The sequence below is a fragment of the Grammomys surdaster genome, unplaced genomic scaffold (assembly GCF_004785775.1).
Source record: "Grammomys surdaster isolate TR1022 unplaced genomic scaffold, NIH_TR_1.0 66, whole genome shotgun sequence".
In the NCBI taxonomy this organism is placed as follows: domain Eukaryota; kingdom Metazoa; phylum Chordata; class Mammalia; order Rodentia; family Muridae; genus Grammomys; species Grammomys surdaster.
The window spans coordinates 5,557,239-5,574,431 of record NW_021604568.1 but is presented as its reverse complement, the minus strand read 5'-3'; the positions used below and the strand labels follow the sequence as shown (position 1 = coordinate 5,574,431).

General features: G+C 49.8%; 1 protein-coding gene across 4 annotated transcripts in view; it reads left to right on the top strand.

The window, feature by feature from the left end:
* Nucleotides 1-298: 298 nt before the first annotated feature.
* Kcnip2 (potassium voltage-gated channel interacting protein 2) overlaps nucleotides 299-17,193 on the top strand; it is a 22,039-nt gene continuing 5,144 nt past the window's right edge. For all 4 annotated transcript variants that reach the window (XM_028773132.1, XM_028773131.1, XM_028773125.1 and 1 more), the window contains exon 1: nucleotides 299-726. In XM_028773132.1, coding sequence (XP_028628965.1) covers nucleotides 654-726 — 73 coding nt within the window. In that variant the 5' untranslated portion in view covers nucleotides 299-653. The remainder of the gene's footprint in view (nucleotides 727-17,193) is intronic.

Sequence of the window (17,193 nt, the reverse complement as noted above, 5' to 3'; positions counted from 1 at the left end):
TTGAGAACGCGCAACACGCGGCCGGAGGAACAACCGAGAAAATAAGGCTGAGATGAAGATGAGAGGGGACGGGGACTCAGACATACCCCAGGCTCTGGCCCTGCTGTGCCGGACTGGCTGACTGGAGGTTGGGGTGCGGTGCCTGAGAATTGGAGGCGGAGTTTCTTCACAGCGGGGGCTTTTCTGGCCCCTTTTTCCCTAAGCCCCGCAATTTAGTGGGTGGTGTAGCTGGAGAGCTATTCTCCTTTCCGGCACTTTCCAGTTCACCCCTTCACCCAGTGCCTCCTCCGAGCTGCAGAGGATGGGGGGCGGGGGTAGGGGGAGCCAATCCCGGCAGCGCCTAAGGGGGGAGGCAGCAGTGACAGCCGCGGGGAGGGGGCGGAGGAGAGGCGGCTGGGCTCAGGCTCGGCTCTCTGCTCCACTCTGCCTTCTGCTCCGCTCTCACTTGCTGCCCAAGGCTCCTGCTCCTACCCCAGGACTCTGAGGTGGGCCCTAAAACCCAGCGCTCCCCAGAGAAAAGCCTTGCCAGCCCCTACTCCCGGCCCCCAGCCCCAGCAGGTCGCTGGGCCGCCAGGGGGCGCTGTGTGAGCGCCCTATCCCGGCCACCCGGCGCCCCCTCCCACGGCCCGGGCGGGAGCGGGGCGCCGGGGGCCATGCGGGGCCAAGGCCGAAAGGAGAGTTTGTCCGAATCCCGAGATCTGGACGGCTCCTATGACCAGCTTACGGGTGAGTCTGTGGCTCAGGGGTCCTGGGAGGGTGAGTCCATCCCCCTAGACTCTTCCATCCCTCTGATTCTAGCTTGGCCCTTATACACACTCTGCCCTGTTCCTATGCACCTTCCAGGCTGGCCTGAGGAGCGGTCTCTAGGAGTCAAAGCTTTGGGTTCCTAGGGGGCTGAGGAAGAACAGGTGGGGCAGGTGTAGAGAGGCAGCAGGTGTAGGCGTGTGTGACACAGGGCTAGGAGTGTGTCTGGAGTGGGAGGTGTTACGTACGTGAGCACCTGTCGTTCTTGTGTGTCTGTGTATGTATGTGTGTACCTCCTACAGCTAGTTGCCATGTGCTTGAGCTTTGGTGACAGCCAGGGTGAGTGTGATTGTGTGAGGCAGTGCGGTTTATGGTCTTGCCAGATGTTTGAGTGTGGTTGCGTAGGACTCTGGCTGCACTAGTGAAGTTTGTTTTAACCGTATGTCTGTTACATGTTCAACTATGTGCTTTGAATGATTCTGTGTGAAATTGCATGTGACTACCAGGGTGCATCGGGGTGTCACTTAATGGTGGTAGTCTATCCCTTTAGAAGACTTCTGAGATGAGCATTCATTGAAAGTGTGGTTGTGGCTGTGGGGCTATGGATTGTTTCAGCATTTGGTGCTGTCTGCTCTCATGCATGATGGCTGCAGTGGGGACCCTGTGAGTATTAATGCCATTTCTGTCCTCTTTGCCTCTCTGTCTTCCTGGTGTTAGCAAGGGTCTTTAGTGTCCCTCATTTGCCCCCTACATTTCCTGCAAATAGCTCAAGGACCCAAAGAGAGACTCACCACCCAAACAGCCTGGCTTGCAGAAGCACCCTGTGGTTCTAGCCCCTGCCCCCTGTAGAGAGCCTTCAGTTACTGCTCGGCTAGTTTCTACCTACCGAGGAGAACAATTAATGACTCAGATCATTCTGGACCTGCAAAGTTCCTTTAATCGCCAACAACCCTATTAGAACTTCATCTAAACCTCTTGCTTGCCTTCAGAGCCAAAGATAGAAATTGTGGGCCTATGAAGTAGAGTAAGGCCTCCCCTTGTGCCCCCCAACCCTGTGTCAGTTTGTGGCCCACCTTGGGGGAGTCTGTGAGACCAAGTGCATCTATATGTGTATAGAGTCCTGAGCTTGGTAGGTAGATTCTGTTTATGTAAATGACTTTGTCACCTTTGTATATTTCCATGTATGCGTGTCTCATTGTACAATCTGCCTAAGAACTCCAACCAAGAATAGAAGGGAGGCTGTCTGTCCTAAGGCAGACACAAAGCTGGGCAACTGGGGAAGACCGTATCCTTGTCCTTCTTAATGGAGTCAGGGTAAAACCTGGGAAGCAGTGAAGGGGACCGGGAGCTTGTCTTTGAGAATAAGTCTTGGCTACTGACTTTGGGAAGACCCGAGTTCCCAGAAGGAAGGGGGTCCTGTGTGGGATCCAGTTGTACTCTGTGCCCACTTAGGACCCTTGGAAACAGTAAGGATCCAGGAGCCCCCCCCCAAACATACTATCAGCCAGTTTGCTTCCTGCCCCGATTTTCCCCTTTTAGTGAAGTTCTTCTCCTTGCTGGTCTACTCAATTTATTTGTTTTTAATTAATTTATTGTAAGAGTGTTTTGCTACATAGTCTTGGCCTTGGACTCACTATGTAGCCTAGGCTGGACCCAAACCTTAAGCTCTCTGATCATCAGCATCCTTGCTGTAGATAGTTTTGCACGTGACCAGAGAAGTAGAAAAAGCAGTATGGAGACCTCTCCTTTGTAAAGAGAGGCTTAGCTTGTGACCGGAGTCCGCTGATTGGAGCCCAAAGGAGAGTCGTTGTCCACGGTGCTGAAGCGTACTCCAGCCCTCCCCTTCCCTGTGCAAGCGGAACTCCTCAGTTGAATTTGGGATAGGGGAAGAGGCTGTATGTCTATCATCTTGGTTCATTATTCTGGCAGCAAAGTGGTCCTAAAGTTACGACTCCGAGCATCTTGGATACACCCCGACCGTCGCAGTCTTACCCAAAGCTCAAAGCAGTTGGGAAAGATGGTTTCTTAGTAGGAGTAGGGCAGGATGTGCCCGCCCCCCTCACCCTCAGTTCTTTGTATCTTACCTGCTGAGAGGGGCCGTTTAGCAGTGCTGCTCAGCAGCAACCCCATCCAAATAGAGGCTGAGGAAGAGCAGTACACGCTGAGATGAGAGTTGGGGCCTGACTGACCATGCCCCCTGGCCTGGGTCCAGGATCTCTGGAGTCTTGTTCCTTTGGCAATTTAAAGTATCGTTCCTGTGGGTGGAGCGCCCCCGTGTGGCCAAAGAGTCCTGCGTATGAAACTTAATTCCTCGTGGGCACTGCTGCCAATGGGATCGAGTGGACAAGGTGTGGTGGTTGGTGGTAGTTGTCTCCTCTTAATATAGGCTTGCTCCCCTACCCTTCACACACACAGTAGAAGAAATGATAGCATGCATCTTCTGTGGCCTTTCCCAGGATTTTGAAGTGTTTGTAGGTGCTGGAAGGATTTAATAGGGTTTTATTGACAGCAATAAGTCCTAGAAAGGGCCTTGGACAAAGATTGATGGATTAGGGGCTTCTACTTGTTGTACGTGGCTGGGAGCCAGCGTGTGATGGTCGAGTTGTTTTTTTTTTAAGACAGAAGACTCGAAAGACAGGCACAGTTTTGAAAGGGATCTGGAGCCAGCACTAGGTTCGCTAAGCTAATGTACTGTCCTTTCTCCTCCTTCCTGCTTTCTCTCTCATTGGTCCAGGAAGTGTGGAGAGTTGCCATGACAACTATGTCCTCTCACCCCTGTAGCGTCCCTGTGCTAATATGGGAGGTGGGGGTGGGGAAAACAGCCGGAAGAGGGGTTGAAGTGGAGCAATAAAGGGTAAATAAGATCTGTAGTGGCCTCACATCTATAATCCCAGCACTTGGGAAGATGAGACAGAAGGATTGCCACGAATTTGAGGCCAGCCTGAATCATGTCACATGTGCCAGACAAGACCCGATCTAAAATAAACAAATATATCATTCATCATACATCCAGCTTTTCTTTCAAAATTCGTGTGTACCACTTTTCCTTACCAGAAATCCAGAAGACGTTTGGAGAGAGAACTGTGAGGAGAGAACGCCCTGCCCCTCCGCCACACCCCCGTCTCTAAGAGCTTTGCGGGTGGGTGCAGAGTGCTTTAATATAACCTGGTCATAGGTGCTTGTATGAGACACTCCGCTTGTCAGTCTTGCCCTCTTGCACCACCCACTCTAATGGGGGCGGAACCGCCCTCAGTCAGGGACCTTGGGGGCGGAGCTTGGACACAGTGCTCTCAGCCAAGCCATGAACCGCTGCCCTCGCAGGTGCCGGAGCCCGTTGGGGCAGGCAGCTCGATCTCTCTACCAGTTGGTGACTGGATCACTGTCGCCAGGTATGAGGACGGGAAGGGAGGACCCCTCTAAAAATGAGTGGCTCGGGATTGGAGCCTTATAGAGGTGGAGAGAAGGGCTTCTCACAGAGATCGGAGGGAGCAGGGGCTCACACATAATCAGGGTAAGAGGGCAAGTTCGCTCACAGAGTAGAGCAGGGAGATAAGGATCACTCACAGAGCATCAGGATAAAGGAAGCTTCGGGCATCATGGCTCACAACATTGGATAGAGCTGCTTATTGAAGGGTAAACGCCTCAAGAAAGGGGCAGGACGCGGGATGGAAGGAAGAAGCTTGCCTCTGAGCAGGGAAAGGCACAGCCCTGTATTGCATTACTTGGGTTTTGGGGGATGTCTTACAATGACCTGACCAGATGGAGTTGAAGGTCTCCAAGGCTGTACAACCTGGATTGCACATCCCTGGGGTTGCCAGGGCTATAATGCTTTGAAGTTTGGGTTGAGAACCCCGAGTCAGATAACTAGCTTTCATGAAGTTTGTGGATTTATGCTGCGAGTTGTGGGTTCCATATGATGCTATTGAGGTTTGCACACACTTCCACTTAGGTCTCCGTAGGGCTACCTGGGCCCACAGAACCTGGAATTCTCCCCTCATCTAGGTTCAAAGAAACTGAAACAGCCTGGCCCCATGGCATTCCGGGATCTGTAGTTCTCTGCCTTGTTACATGGGCTTCTACCTGAGCCCCTGGTGTATATTCAGGGCCTTTGGCTGCTTCGTGCCATGTGCCTTCAGAAGGAGGAGTGTTGGGGCTGAGTGAGAGCCATGCTTACAAGTCTCTTGGGGGAGCATGTATCCGCTCAAGCCCCCTGCATGGGCTTGTCTCCAGTGACAGATGGCTGAAGCCAGGCGGGGCCAGCTCTCAATCACTGCGGACATGACTTCCAGGACCCAAAATAGCCCCAACGCCTAGGGAGGTCATTAATCACCTGATGCAGCTGGGGGCTGCAGTGTCTTCTTGATTAGCTGGAGATGGAGTGGTCTGGGGGCTGAGATATGGGGTTTGGGATCTTTGCTGAAGGAGTGACAGTGGAGAGCCGGTGGCTTAGAGTGTAGGCTCCTCCACAAGGCAGTATTTTTCCAGACTTGAACTGTGGATAGTAAATGACTGAACGCTAGCAGCATCTCTGTGGTGAGATCTGAGATGTCTGGGAAGGACCAGCCCAGTGCCCTAACAGTTGAGTCTTGAGTTTTCACTTTGCCTAAAGTGAGTCCATTAAGAGTTCCCTCTGGAGCTGGCTATATGACTCAGTCGTAGAATGTTCACCTCAAATGTACATGGCCCTCGGTTCAATCCCCTGTACCAACCCAAACAAACATCGTTATAGACAGTCTGGCCACACATACACGTGATCTTAGCACTCAAGAGACCAAGGCTAGAAAGTTGCTGAGAGTTCGAAACTGTTTTAGGTCACATATGAGTATCCAGCCAGCCAAAGCTACATAGAAAGACCATGACCTTGTCGGGGAGGCAAAGCCTGGCAGATCTCTGAGACAGTGAGTTCCAGGACAGCCATGGCTGTTAAACAGAGAAACCCTGTCTCAAAAAAACTAAGAAAAAACAATAAAGACCTTGTCTTCAAAAACAAAAAAGTCGCCAGGCAGTGGTGGTGCACACCTTTAATCCCAGCACTTGGGAAGCAGAGGCAGGAGTATTTCTGAGTTCGAGGCCAGCCTGGTCTACAGAGTGAGTTCCAGGACAGCCAGGGCTACACAGAGAAACCCTGTCTCGAAAACAAAAAAAAAAAAAAAAAAAAAAAAAAAAAGTCTGAGCATCATGGCTGAGGAATGTCATGAGTTTGAGGCTAACCTGAAGTACATGATGAGTACTCGGGTAATTTGGGCTACAGATACACAGTGAGAGCCCATCTTAAAAAATAAAAAGTAAAATTCAGGCTGGGTGAACAGGAGCTCAGCTTTAGCCGAAGCACCCAGGAGGCAGGAGCAGGTGGACTCTTGTGTGTTCTGTTGGTTGGTTGGTTTATGTTTGGATTTGGGTTTTTAGAGACTGTTAGGGTTTCTCTGTTTATCACTGGCTGTTCTAGAACTCACTCTGTAGACCATGCTGGCCTCAAACTCACATTCTCCTGCCTCTGCCTCCCCGGTGCGTGTGCCGCCACCTCCTGGCTTGGCCTCTGTAAGTTCAGCTCACAGGTCACGTGTTTGCCTCACATGCAATACACCCAGAGTTTGATCCCCAGGCACTGCAAAGTGGATAATTAAAGCCCACGGAACGGCCAAGTCAAGTCCATAACGGTCTCCCATTGTGCTCTTGAGACTGGACTCGTGGTAGATTTAGAATCAGGAGTCAGTGTGAAGCTTGATCAAGGTTTCTGAGGGCTGGAAGGAAAAAGGAAGACATGTGGACAGGACATTCAGACGCAGGGTTGTTGGTCTGCACTTCTCTCCAGCAGCAGAATGCAGGAGCCATTGCTATGATGCCCCCCCCGCTTTTTTTTTTTTAAATGAAAGATGGTGCTGCTTTCAATCCAGGTAGTCTGCTTAGCATTCATAGAATCCAGCCCTTTTAAATTTTGTCACCCTTAGTTCTCGCAACATAAACTGTCTTTTTGACACTACCAAGACTGTCGGAGAGATGGCTGAGAGAGCTACCAGGTGGCAGGCTGTGGCCAAAGTCATCCTTTACCAGAATATTAACTACTTCCTTGGGAAAAGTCATTTCATGAATATCAGTTCCTCTCAGGTTTATCATGGACGTGACATAAAATAATGCAAACTGATAACTAGTGTGCTTCCCAAATGCTGATCTTTCTGTTAAGGTGGACTGTTGATGTTTGAGCCAGCGTTTTGTTAAGATGGATTCTCATTATTCAGCCGTGGCTGGGTGGCCTGGAATTAGCTGTGTAGTAAACACTGGCCTCAACTCCAAGCTCTGCATGCTTCAGCCTTGTGAGTGTTAGTATTCCAGACGTGTATGGTCAGCTTAAAGCTAGACACAGGCGCACATTGATTCCAGACCTAGAAGGTGGAGGCAGAAGAACCTGGCTACACTGACCTACATAGCAAGACCCTGGACTCAGGATATGATTTTAAAAAATAAACACTCTGCCAGGGCGGTGGTGCGCACGCCTTTAATCCCAGCACTTGGGAGGCAGAAGCAAGCGGATTTCTGAGTTCGAGGCCAGCCTGGTCTACAGAGTGAGTTTCAGGACAGCCAGGGCTATACAGAGAAACCCTGTCTCGAAAAACAAAAAAAGTAAAATAAATAAATAAATAAATAAATAAACACTCCAAAGGTTAGGGATGTAGTTCAATGGTAGAACTACTTAAAAAAAAATATGTACGTCTGTATATAATGTTTGTGGAGATGCCCTCAGAGGACAGAAGAGGGCACCAAGTCTTCTGGAGCAGGAGGCAGAGAGCTGTTGGGTGTGGGAACTGAACCCACGAATTCTGGAACAGCAGCAGTATGTGCTGTTAGCTACTGAGTCTTTTCTCTAGCTGTTCAGTGGTAAAACTATTGTCTAGCAATTGCAAAGCCCCGGGTTTCATCCTCAGTACTCTGATACCAGCTTAGATTGGATTTCCCCTGACTTCCCAATTAGAAAGCGTTTGCAATATAACTTTTTTAGTGGCCTGACTAGAATAGTTCGTCATACAGTAGGCACACAACAGAACAATCTTTTTTTTTTTTGGTTTGGTTTTTCGAGACAGAGTCTCTCTGTGTAGCCCTGGCTGTCCTGGAACTCACTCTGTAGACCAGGCTGGCCTCAAACTCTCGAACTCAGAAATCCGCCTGCCTCTGCCTCCCAAGTGCTGGGATTGAAGGCGTGTGCCACCACCACCCAGCCACAACAGAACAATCTTAAATGAGCTTTTCTCGTTAGGGGCTGTCTCCCCACCTAATGACAGGCTTGCGTTTGGATCTCTTCACCTTGTTCCACCTTGGGATCAATTTGTATATGTTTCTTTACTATGTTTTTAGTGGGTTTTCTTCTGTATGACCTAGGCTGGCCTGGAACATGAGAGATCCTCCTGCCTCAGTCTTTCCAGTGCTGGCATGACAGGTGTGTGCCACCATGCCTGCTTGGTCCAGTGGAGTTTTTTGTTACTGTTGTGGTTGGTTGGCTGATTTTTAGCATCTTTACCATCCCAGTACTTAGAATCTAGTTGAGGGTACATTGAGATCTAGTCCAGTCTCTAAGCTAGCTCTTCTCAGTTGAGTGCCTTGAGAAAGTCACCCCGAACCTTCTTTACCTTGTCAGTCCAAGGTGCTCAGTGCTAGTTGCTGTAGATTTGAAGGAGTCGCCATGAGAAGCCATCAGGATAGGAACATTGCTCAGTTTGATGGAACACACCTGTAATCCCAGCACTTCTGAGGCAGAGGCGGGAAGATCTGGGATTCAAGGCCTTTCTCAGCTAATTACACTTGGCGCGGGGCTAGGCTGTGTTAAGATCCTGACCAGTTAAGAGCAGTTACTATTCTTTTTTTTTGTTGTTTTTTGTTTTTTTGTTTTTTGAGACAGGGTTTGTCTGTATAACCCTGAGTGTCCTGGAACTCACTCTGTAGACCAGGCTGGCCTTGAACTCAGAAATCCACCTGCTTCTGCTTCCCAAGTGCTGGGATTAAAGGCGTGCACCACCATTGCCTGGCGCAGTTACTGTTCTTGCAGAAGACCTGGATTTTGGTTTCCAGCATCATGATGGCTCACAATCATCTACAACTCCAGTTCCAGGGTATCTGACCTCCACAGGCACCAAGTATGCATGTGGTACACAAATATACATTCAGGCAAAATACGTACACACATAAAATAAATAAGGGGGGGGAACCTTGTCTGGGGAAAAATAACAGTAAAAAAATAATAATCAAAGTAACAAATCTGAACGTTCCATTTGTGAACTTCTGCGTGCTGTGGAACCCTGGGAGGAATGCTCTGTCGGTCACAGTGGCAATGCTTACTCAGCATTCACGAAATTGTCCAGTGTTCATGTTCTAGTCCATTCGCTGCCACCAAAAGCTTTGTAAGGTGAGAAGCTGAAACACACACATGCTAAGAGCTCATCTAGGCACCAGATGATGGTGGCTCGCTCACACGCCTCTCATCCCAGCTCTCAGCAGGCAGGAGGAACTGTGAGTTTCAGGCTAGCCTAGTCTACAGAGTGAATTCCAGAGAAACCCTGTCTCAAAAAACCAAAAAGATAAAAAATAAAAACCACTCCTCTATGGTTCAGCCACTAAACCTCATGACTTGCATTCCAGCTCTGGGACCCGAGACGTAAGAGAGACTCTTACAAGTTGTCTTTTGACCTCCACACGTATCATATGCTGTGACACTTCCCTGAACTCTTCCCCCAAATAATACTGATTTTGATTTAGTTTAGTTTTTGTTCTCAAGACATGGCTTCTCTGTGTAGCCTTGGCTGTCCTGGAGCTCACTCTAGACCAGACTGGCTTTGAACTCAGAGATCTGCCTGCCTCTGCCACCCAAATGCTGGGACTAAAGGAGTGAGCCACTATGCCCAACTCAAATAATACTTTTTAAATGTAAAATAAAGGAGGTCAGGGGTTCACCCAATTGATACAAGTTACAAACTGTGATTGAACCCAGGGGAGGCCTGGCATTTTTAGCTTCTGATACCATCTCTCTTTTCTTCTGTTTCTGCTTATTAACATTATTGAGTTAGGTGTTGCATTTTGCAGATTCAACAGGATTTCAAAAACAAAACAAACAAAAGCCAGGCAATGGTGGCGCACGCCTTTAATCCTAGCACTTGGGAGGCAGAGGCAGGTGGATTTCTGAGTTCAAGGCCAGCCTGGTCTACAGAGTGAGTTCCAGGACACTCAGGGTTATACAGAGAAACCCTGTCTTGGGGGAAAAAAAAAAAGCCATGATCTCAAGTAGCCCAGATTGGCTTTAAACGACCTGTGTAGCCAAGGCTGTCCTTGAATGCCTGGTCCTCCTGCAGCTACTTGCAGTTATTGTAGGAATATGCTGCCTCAGCCCACCTAGCTCAAAGGACTGGGTAGTTGGCTGAGGGCTGAAGGCTGCGAAAGGAAAGGGCTCAGCTGCCTGGAAAGGTGGGTGACACCTCTGGATTCTGGAGTAGTGAAAAGGGAAGGCTTCATAGGCGTAGACGGTGATGAGTCTCTGGTCATCAGGTAGGAGCACCTGTGGGACAGTGGCTCAAGGGTGGGCTTTCCTGGTGGTAAAAGGGCATTACATGCCATGGGTGGAATGTGCTCCTAGGATATATAGTGTTTTCATCTGTGAAGCAATAACTTCTAAGGTATGAGAAACTGCAGCCAACTTGTGAATTGACTCCCTTCTTGCCACCGACGGGGAAGTGGGCAACAGAAGCACAGCAGACCTCCCCAACCTTCCAGGGCGGGTAAACACACGGGGCTGAGCTAGGGTATGAGGTAGACACTGACCCCTCGTGGTAGCTTTGGAGAAGTGCAGTTGGACGTTCAACTGGCGCAAAGGGACTGGTTCCCAATAATCCTGGAGCTTCAGAGTGGGAGCCTCACAAGGGTCACCCCCACAGAAGTGGAACATTTCAAGAAGGGGGCCACAGAGGATAGGCCTAGAGTCAGACTGTGTTGAAATGGAGGCACTGACATTGGCCATAAGCTAACTCTGGTTCTTGCTTACGGGAATGCCTTCAAAGATTTACAGGGAAAGCTCCCTTTGACAGCATGGGTAGGCTAGAATGCTTCATCTAGTAGGAGTGCTCGGTTGCAATGCCATGGTAACGGTGTTAACTCAGAAGGCCCTTGTCTTGTGGTTTACAGGCGCTGAAGGCCTCTCCACCCCCCACTCACTGCCCCACACCAGGAAGGGAGAGGCTTCAGAAATGCTTCAAGGCGTTGGGAGATGATGTCATGGGGGTTCATATTTCCCTCCTATCCTGGGCTTCTCCCCAAGGAGGGGTCAGGCTTTGGCATATCAGGATGAGTCTGTAGCCTGAAGAAGAGGAAAACATGGCTCCCCCACCTTCCCTCAGGAGCTTTAGTTGTCTGAGTGGCAGAGGCAACCTCAGTAAATTCCCTTCCTGGAGGGTCATAAAAGGGCCAGTGGCCTTTTTCCTGCTTCTGTGGTGAGACCTAATCCTCCCTTCCTCCGGGTCTCAGTTTCACTGCCTGTGGCCTGTGGGAAGAGAGTGCTTCCCGCCTCACGGTCTCCATGACAACCGCAATCGATGCCGATAGTGTCCTTCTGACTGGAGAGGTCACTCCTCTTCTCTTCGCCTATGTTCTCACACAATTCTATATCAATGTATTAATGTAACCATAGACATTGTCTCACTGTACAGCACACGCATGCCTACCCGACCTCGGATCCCAGCCCCGAAACTTCCCAAAACACACACCTCATCCCACACACTCAGAAATCTCCACACAGATTGACACATAGACACTCACGCCAGTCATACTCCCAAACGCCCTTCTGTGACAACACACACAATCACACACAAACACAGACACGCATAAAAGGGGACGTACACACAGTAAAACACCCAGAACTCATAATGTGTTCTTACCCATCACTTACCCAGCTGCAGTTCATAGTCTCTCACACACACGTCCTACATCCTGCCTTCTGGAGCTCAGCTGCTCTCACTGTCCCCTCCCTGCATCACAAAGTGCCTTGGGGAAGCTCTCCACAGCTCGAGCAGGTCACTCTTCTAAGCCCATCTCCCTCACACCAAAAAGATCCTGTGGAGGAAGTGCTGGTCCAAAGGCTGAGGTAGCCTGAAGAGACGGAAAAAGGCGGAGGCTGTGGCTGGGAGGTGTGTGGGGCAGAGGCGGGGAGAGAGGGGAAGGGAGGAGACCCAGGGCGGGAGACAGGGAGGGAGACTGCAGGGCAGTCTTACTCTGCCTTACTCAAGCAGGGGAGTCTGAGGGGGCAGTGGTGTGGAGCAGTGTGTCCTGTCTGAGCATCAGTAGGTGGGGGCCATGCCCCAGGACTGCCATGACCCTGGAAGGGCTGGAAATGGTGGCTGTACTCGTGGTCCTGGTTCTTTTTGTCAAGGTTCTGGAACAGTTTGGCCTCTTTGAGCCTGTCTCCTTGGAAGGTAACCCAGGTAGCTGGGCATATCTGAGTTACTGTTTGGGGACTGGGTTATGCTATCTTTGTGCCCGGGTGCAGGGTGAACAGGTGAGTGAGCGACGCCAAGGAGAAGGGACAAGTGGGGATGCTGGGAACAGGATTCATGGGAGATGACAAGGGAAGAGAGGTTGGCATCTGGGAGACAGGGAGGGGGATGGAGAGAGTGAGAAGAACCTGGGCTCGCCAGGTGCTTTCTGGCATACAGTGTCTAGTGTAAAGAAGGAAACCAGAGAGCACACCAGGATAAGTCTCTTTTGGAACCAGGGTCCCACAGTAACTCTCAGGATATGGGACACTAGGTCTGGGTACTGACAGAGCTTTTCAGGATGGGGTCGGGGGTAAATTCACTGTGTGAAACATGAGGTGTCCCTCTGTGTTCGTGTGTAAGCTTGTGTATGTGACAGAGACATGACTGCATATGTTGCAGTGACAAGAACGTGACTTTGTGAGATACTGGATGCTACCTACTGTTCCCAGGCTGGGCAGGACGCATGGCTCAGCCTCTTTGGGTCATAGGTTGAATGTATCTGTTCCCAGTGTTGTCAGAGGATATATAGCCCCACACTGAGGCAGAAGGCGGGAGTGGGTTCAGGGGCACAAGAGCAGGAACATTGTGACCAAGACGTCTGTGGCTCCAGGCTTGGGATCAAGAGTGGATCAGGTCTTAGCCTGGATATCTAAAGCCCTTCACCTCCCAAACTCCTTGAAGTAAGCGAAGAATGGTCTCTAAGACTTCCATCCATCCTGTCCCATGTCAGGTAGGAGGGTAGCACTGCCAGTACCCAGGGACCACACACACTCCACCTGTCCAGAGTTTCAGCCTCCCCATCTTCTTCACAGCAAGAATCTTGTAACTGTGGCCCACTGTCACCCTGTGATACTAGAGACAGGGCAAGAACCATGACAGGCAAGGGAAGGGAGTGAGAATGCTGTAGGATAGACACCTTGCAGAACTGGAAAGATGTTAAGGAAGCCAGAGACAAGAGGAAGGTCTAGGGATTGCCTGTTCTGGGCCTCAAGAAGAGCACCCTCCGTCCTCTAGCCACAGGTATTGAGGTAGAAACAAGGAGTCAGACCCAGACCAACTGAGGAGCTGGGCCGAGCTTCTCATTACAGATGAAGTCATTTGCCTCTAATTCACCATCCCCTTTAGACTGTAGTGGTGAGCAAGGGGCCATCTGGAAAACCCCAGGATCACAGAATATGCAAGAGAGGAGACAGGCTTACGAGCATGCAAGCAGGCGACAGGGGCGCAAGGAAGGTGGGAGCCGAGGTGAGCCACCCACCGCCTGGGTGGCTGATACTACCACCAGAGGCCCTGGGTATATATAATCCGGCTTCGGGAAACCAGAGTCCAGGCTAATGGATGCCTGGGCTAAGGGCCAGGCCACCATCGATCCCTGCTTGGCCCGTTGCCTTCCCCCTACCTTTCAGTGACCCCTGGGGTGAGATGGTATGGGTTGGAGGGGAGAAGGCTGTGACCTTATTTGTACAATCACCCCCTTGGAGCAAGGGCTGGTCTTATGGGTAGAGCCTGGCTCAAGAGGACAGTGTGGCTTAGATAGCTCTGACAGAAAAGGAATGTAACTGGAGGAAGTTGGGCCCCACTAGGAATGACATCAACCGTAGTCGGGGTACCAACTCCAGCAGGTCTGTAGTAGTAGGTGAGTGCAGCTGAAAGACACATGTAATTGTGTTAAGGGTCTCCCAGGGTTCAGCTACAGTGAAGGATACATGTAGAAATGGGGAAGACACATTCAGTAAGCTAGCCTTGAACCCCTGATCCTCCTGCCTCCAATTCCCAAGTGCTAGAACTATAGGCATGAACGAGCACATCCAGCTGTCTAAGATCTGTCACTGTGTAAAAGTTTGCTATGTCACCTCAAAGAGCTGATCATACAGTGAAGGACTCAGGACAAGGAACCTTGTTCCTCTGAAGGAAGGCTGAGGGTGCTGTGGAGAGGGGGATTTCAAGCGGGACGGGTGCATACACCATGACAAATTAGGCCTTTGTGGATGAAGGACAGTCACGGGTATATGGGTGCCATGTATGTGGTGACTGTATTCGTTACTTCTCTCATTGCTGAGGCAAAATACATGACAAAAGGAACATAAGAGAAGAAAGGTTTCTATTAGCTCATAGTTTCAGTGTACGGTCCACCACAGTGTGGAAGGCGGGGTGGTGAGCTGTCTTTAGCTGTGGCTGCAGGACCCTGAAGCAGCTGCTTGCATTGTGTCCCCAGTCAGAAGACAGAGAACTGAATGCTGACACTCAGCTCAGTGGCTTCTATTTAACTTTTTATTCAGTGTGCGCCCCTAGCCCGGTGATACTGCTGCCTGCATTCATGGTGGGGATTCCCTCCTCAGTTAAAGCAGTTTAGAAACAGCCTCAGAGACACTGTTCCTGGGCTGTGAGGAGACACCACCGAGCGAAGAGAAAGCATTTGGGGGGGGGGGCTTGCTTGCCATTAGAGAGGGTTAGTCCATGATCATCATGGTGGGAAGCAGACAGGTATGGCACTGGAGCAGTAGCTGAGAGCTTTACATGCTGATGTGCAGGCAGCAGGCACGTGCCTGCACACTTGCGCGCACACGCACACCTCCAAGTCAGCCCCTGTGACACACCTCCTCCAAAACAGCCACACTTCATAATCCTTCCCGAACAGTTCCAATAACTGGGGGCCAAGTATTCAAACATAGTAGCCTCTGGGGACCATTCTTATTCAAACTATCACGGGCTTACATAAAGGTGTGTCCCCCTTAGGTGATTCTAAACCCAGCCATCACAAATGAATTCTTTGTCAACTTTTCCATCCCTGGTCTTCAAAGGCTCCTGGTTATCTCCTGATGTGAAGGTCAGAGGTCACCCTCCAGGAGTCTATTCTCACGTTCTATTGAGGGTTTCTCTGGTTTCTGCTACTGCTGTGTTATGTACCCCGGGGAGCAAGTCTGTGAGGTTCTCATTGATTATCCTGTCTCTGGCTCCCATCTCCCCACAGGAGCACCTGGATTACAAATGTGTGTCACCACATTCCACTTTTTCCCTGGTGCTGGAGACTGAACTCAGGTCAACAGGCTTGCATGGCTAATGTTTTTTTACCTAGTGAGCTTTTTCCTTGGCACAAGATTTCCCAGAATCATTTTTTTTTAAATATTTATTTATTTTTATTTATATGAGTACATTGTAGCTGTCTTCAGACACATACCAGAAGAGGGCATCAGATCCCATTATAGATGGTTGTGAGCCACCATGTTTGCTGGGAATTGAACTCAAGACCTCTGGAAGAGCAGTCAGTGCTCTTAACCACTGAGCCATCTCTCCAGCCCCCGATTTCCCAGAATCTTAACAGTTCTAAATTTTTTCAAGATCCCAAAGTCTCTTTTGAGACTCAGGGCAATCTCTTAACTGCGAGCCCCAAAATAGTAAAAAGAAGTGATGATGTTCCAGTATGCAACAGTACAGAGCAACTATTCTCATTTTAACAGAGGGATGGGAGCCAGGCAGTGGTGGCGCACTCCTATCCCAGCACTTGGGAGGCAGAGGCAGGCGGATTTCTGAGTTTGAGGTCAGCCTGGTTTACAGAGTGAGTTCCAGGACAGCCAGGGCTACACAGAAAAACCCTGTCTCAAAAAAAAAAAAAAAAAAAAGAAAAAGAAAAACAAAACAAAAAAAACAAAAACAAACAAACAAAAAACAGAGGGATGGGGGCAGACCAAGGACAGGCTGGACCAAAGCAAGACTTAAACCCAGCAAGGCAAACAGTAAGTTCTGCAGTGCTGCATTTGTTTTGGGGGGTCTTGGTCTTGGGTAGTCCCTTTCCATGGTTTCTTGTAGTGTCTCGTGAACCTTCTCTGCTGAATGCCTGCAGCTTTCCTTGATAGTTCCCATAGCTCTCCAACACCCTGAGGGTTCCAGTGCAGCTTAGGTCTCAGCTTCAGAGGGTCGTGTCATCTTCTCCAAGGCAAGTACTCTTCCTCTGAGCCATGTCCTGAACCCCACTGTCTGCACTTCTGTTGGCATGCTTGTCTGCAGTGGCCCAGTAAGCCCTACTTAGAGTGTCTTAGGCCTTCTCTATACCATGGCTTCAGACTCTCTGTTTCTCTTATAAATCTAAAGGCCTACAAACCACCCAGGTTTGTGGTAACAACCCTACTCCTGGAACCAGTTACTGTATCAGTTACTTCTTACTGTGTTGAAATGACCGGCAGACAGTTGTAGGTGCTGTCCATCATGTCAGGAAGGTGCAGTAGTGAGGGTTACAGTACGCTGTCACAGTCAGGAAACACACATTATTACTGGTCTCAGCCCACCTTCTCTTTTGTCCCCTTTTTATTCATATGAATGGAGCCCAGCCCATGGGATGATGCCTCTGACATTCAGGGTGGGTCTCTCCTCTTCACTCAAATGTCCAGAAGTGTGTCTCCTAAGAGATTCTTTTTGTTGTTTGTTTTTTCAAGACTGGGTTTCTCTGTGTAGCCCTGGCTGTCCTGAAACTCACTCTGCAGACCAGGCTGGCCTTGAACTCACAGAGACCCACCTGCCTCTGCCTACCATGTGCTGGGATTAACGGTATGCACCACCACTGCCAGGCTTTCTGGCATCAGTCAAGCTAACCATAGATACTAACTTTCACAGAGATCTTGGTCAGAATATCGTGACTATGTCATTATGCCTTGAGGTCCTTCATACATAGGGTTTTGACACCTGAGGGTCCTTGTGTGTATTTTATGTGGTTTGATCATGCTGTGCATGAGATGGTCTGTAAGGCTCTCCATAGGTGCGATCATGTTTTCCTTTGGTCATATTTGTGTATATTAGAGTGTTGGGTAAAACTTTGTGTTTGGAACATGCTTAGGCTATCAAGTGTTCTGTCTTCTCTAGTCATTTGCCATTCTAAATTGTTATCAGGCAGCGTGCTTGTGTGTGCGTGAGAGAGAGAGAGAGAGAGAGAGAGAGAGAGAGAGAGAGAGAG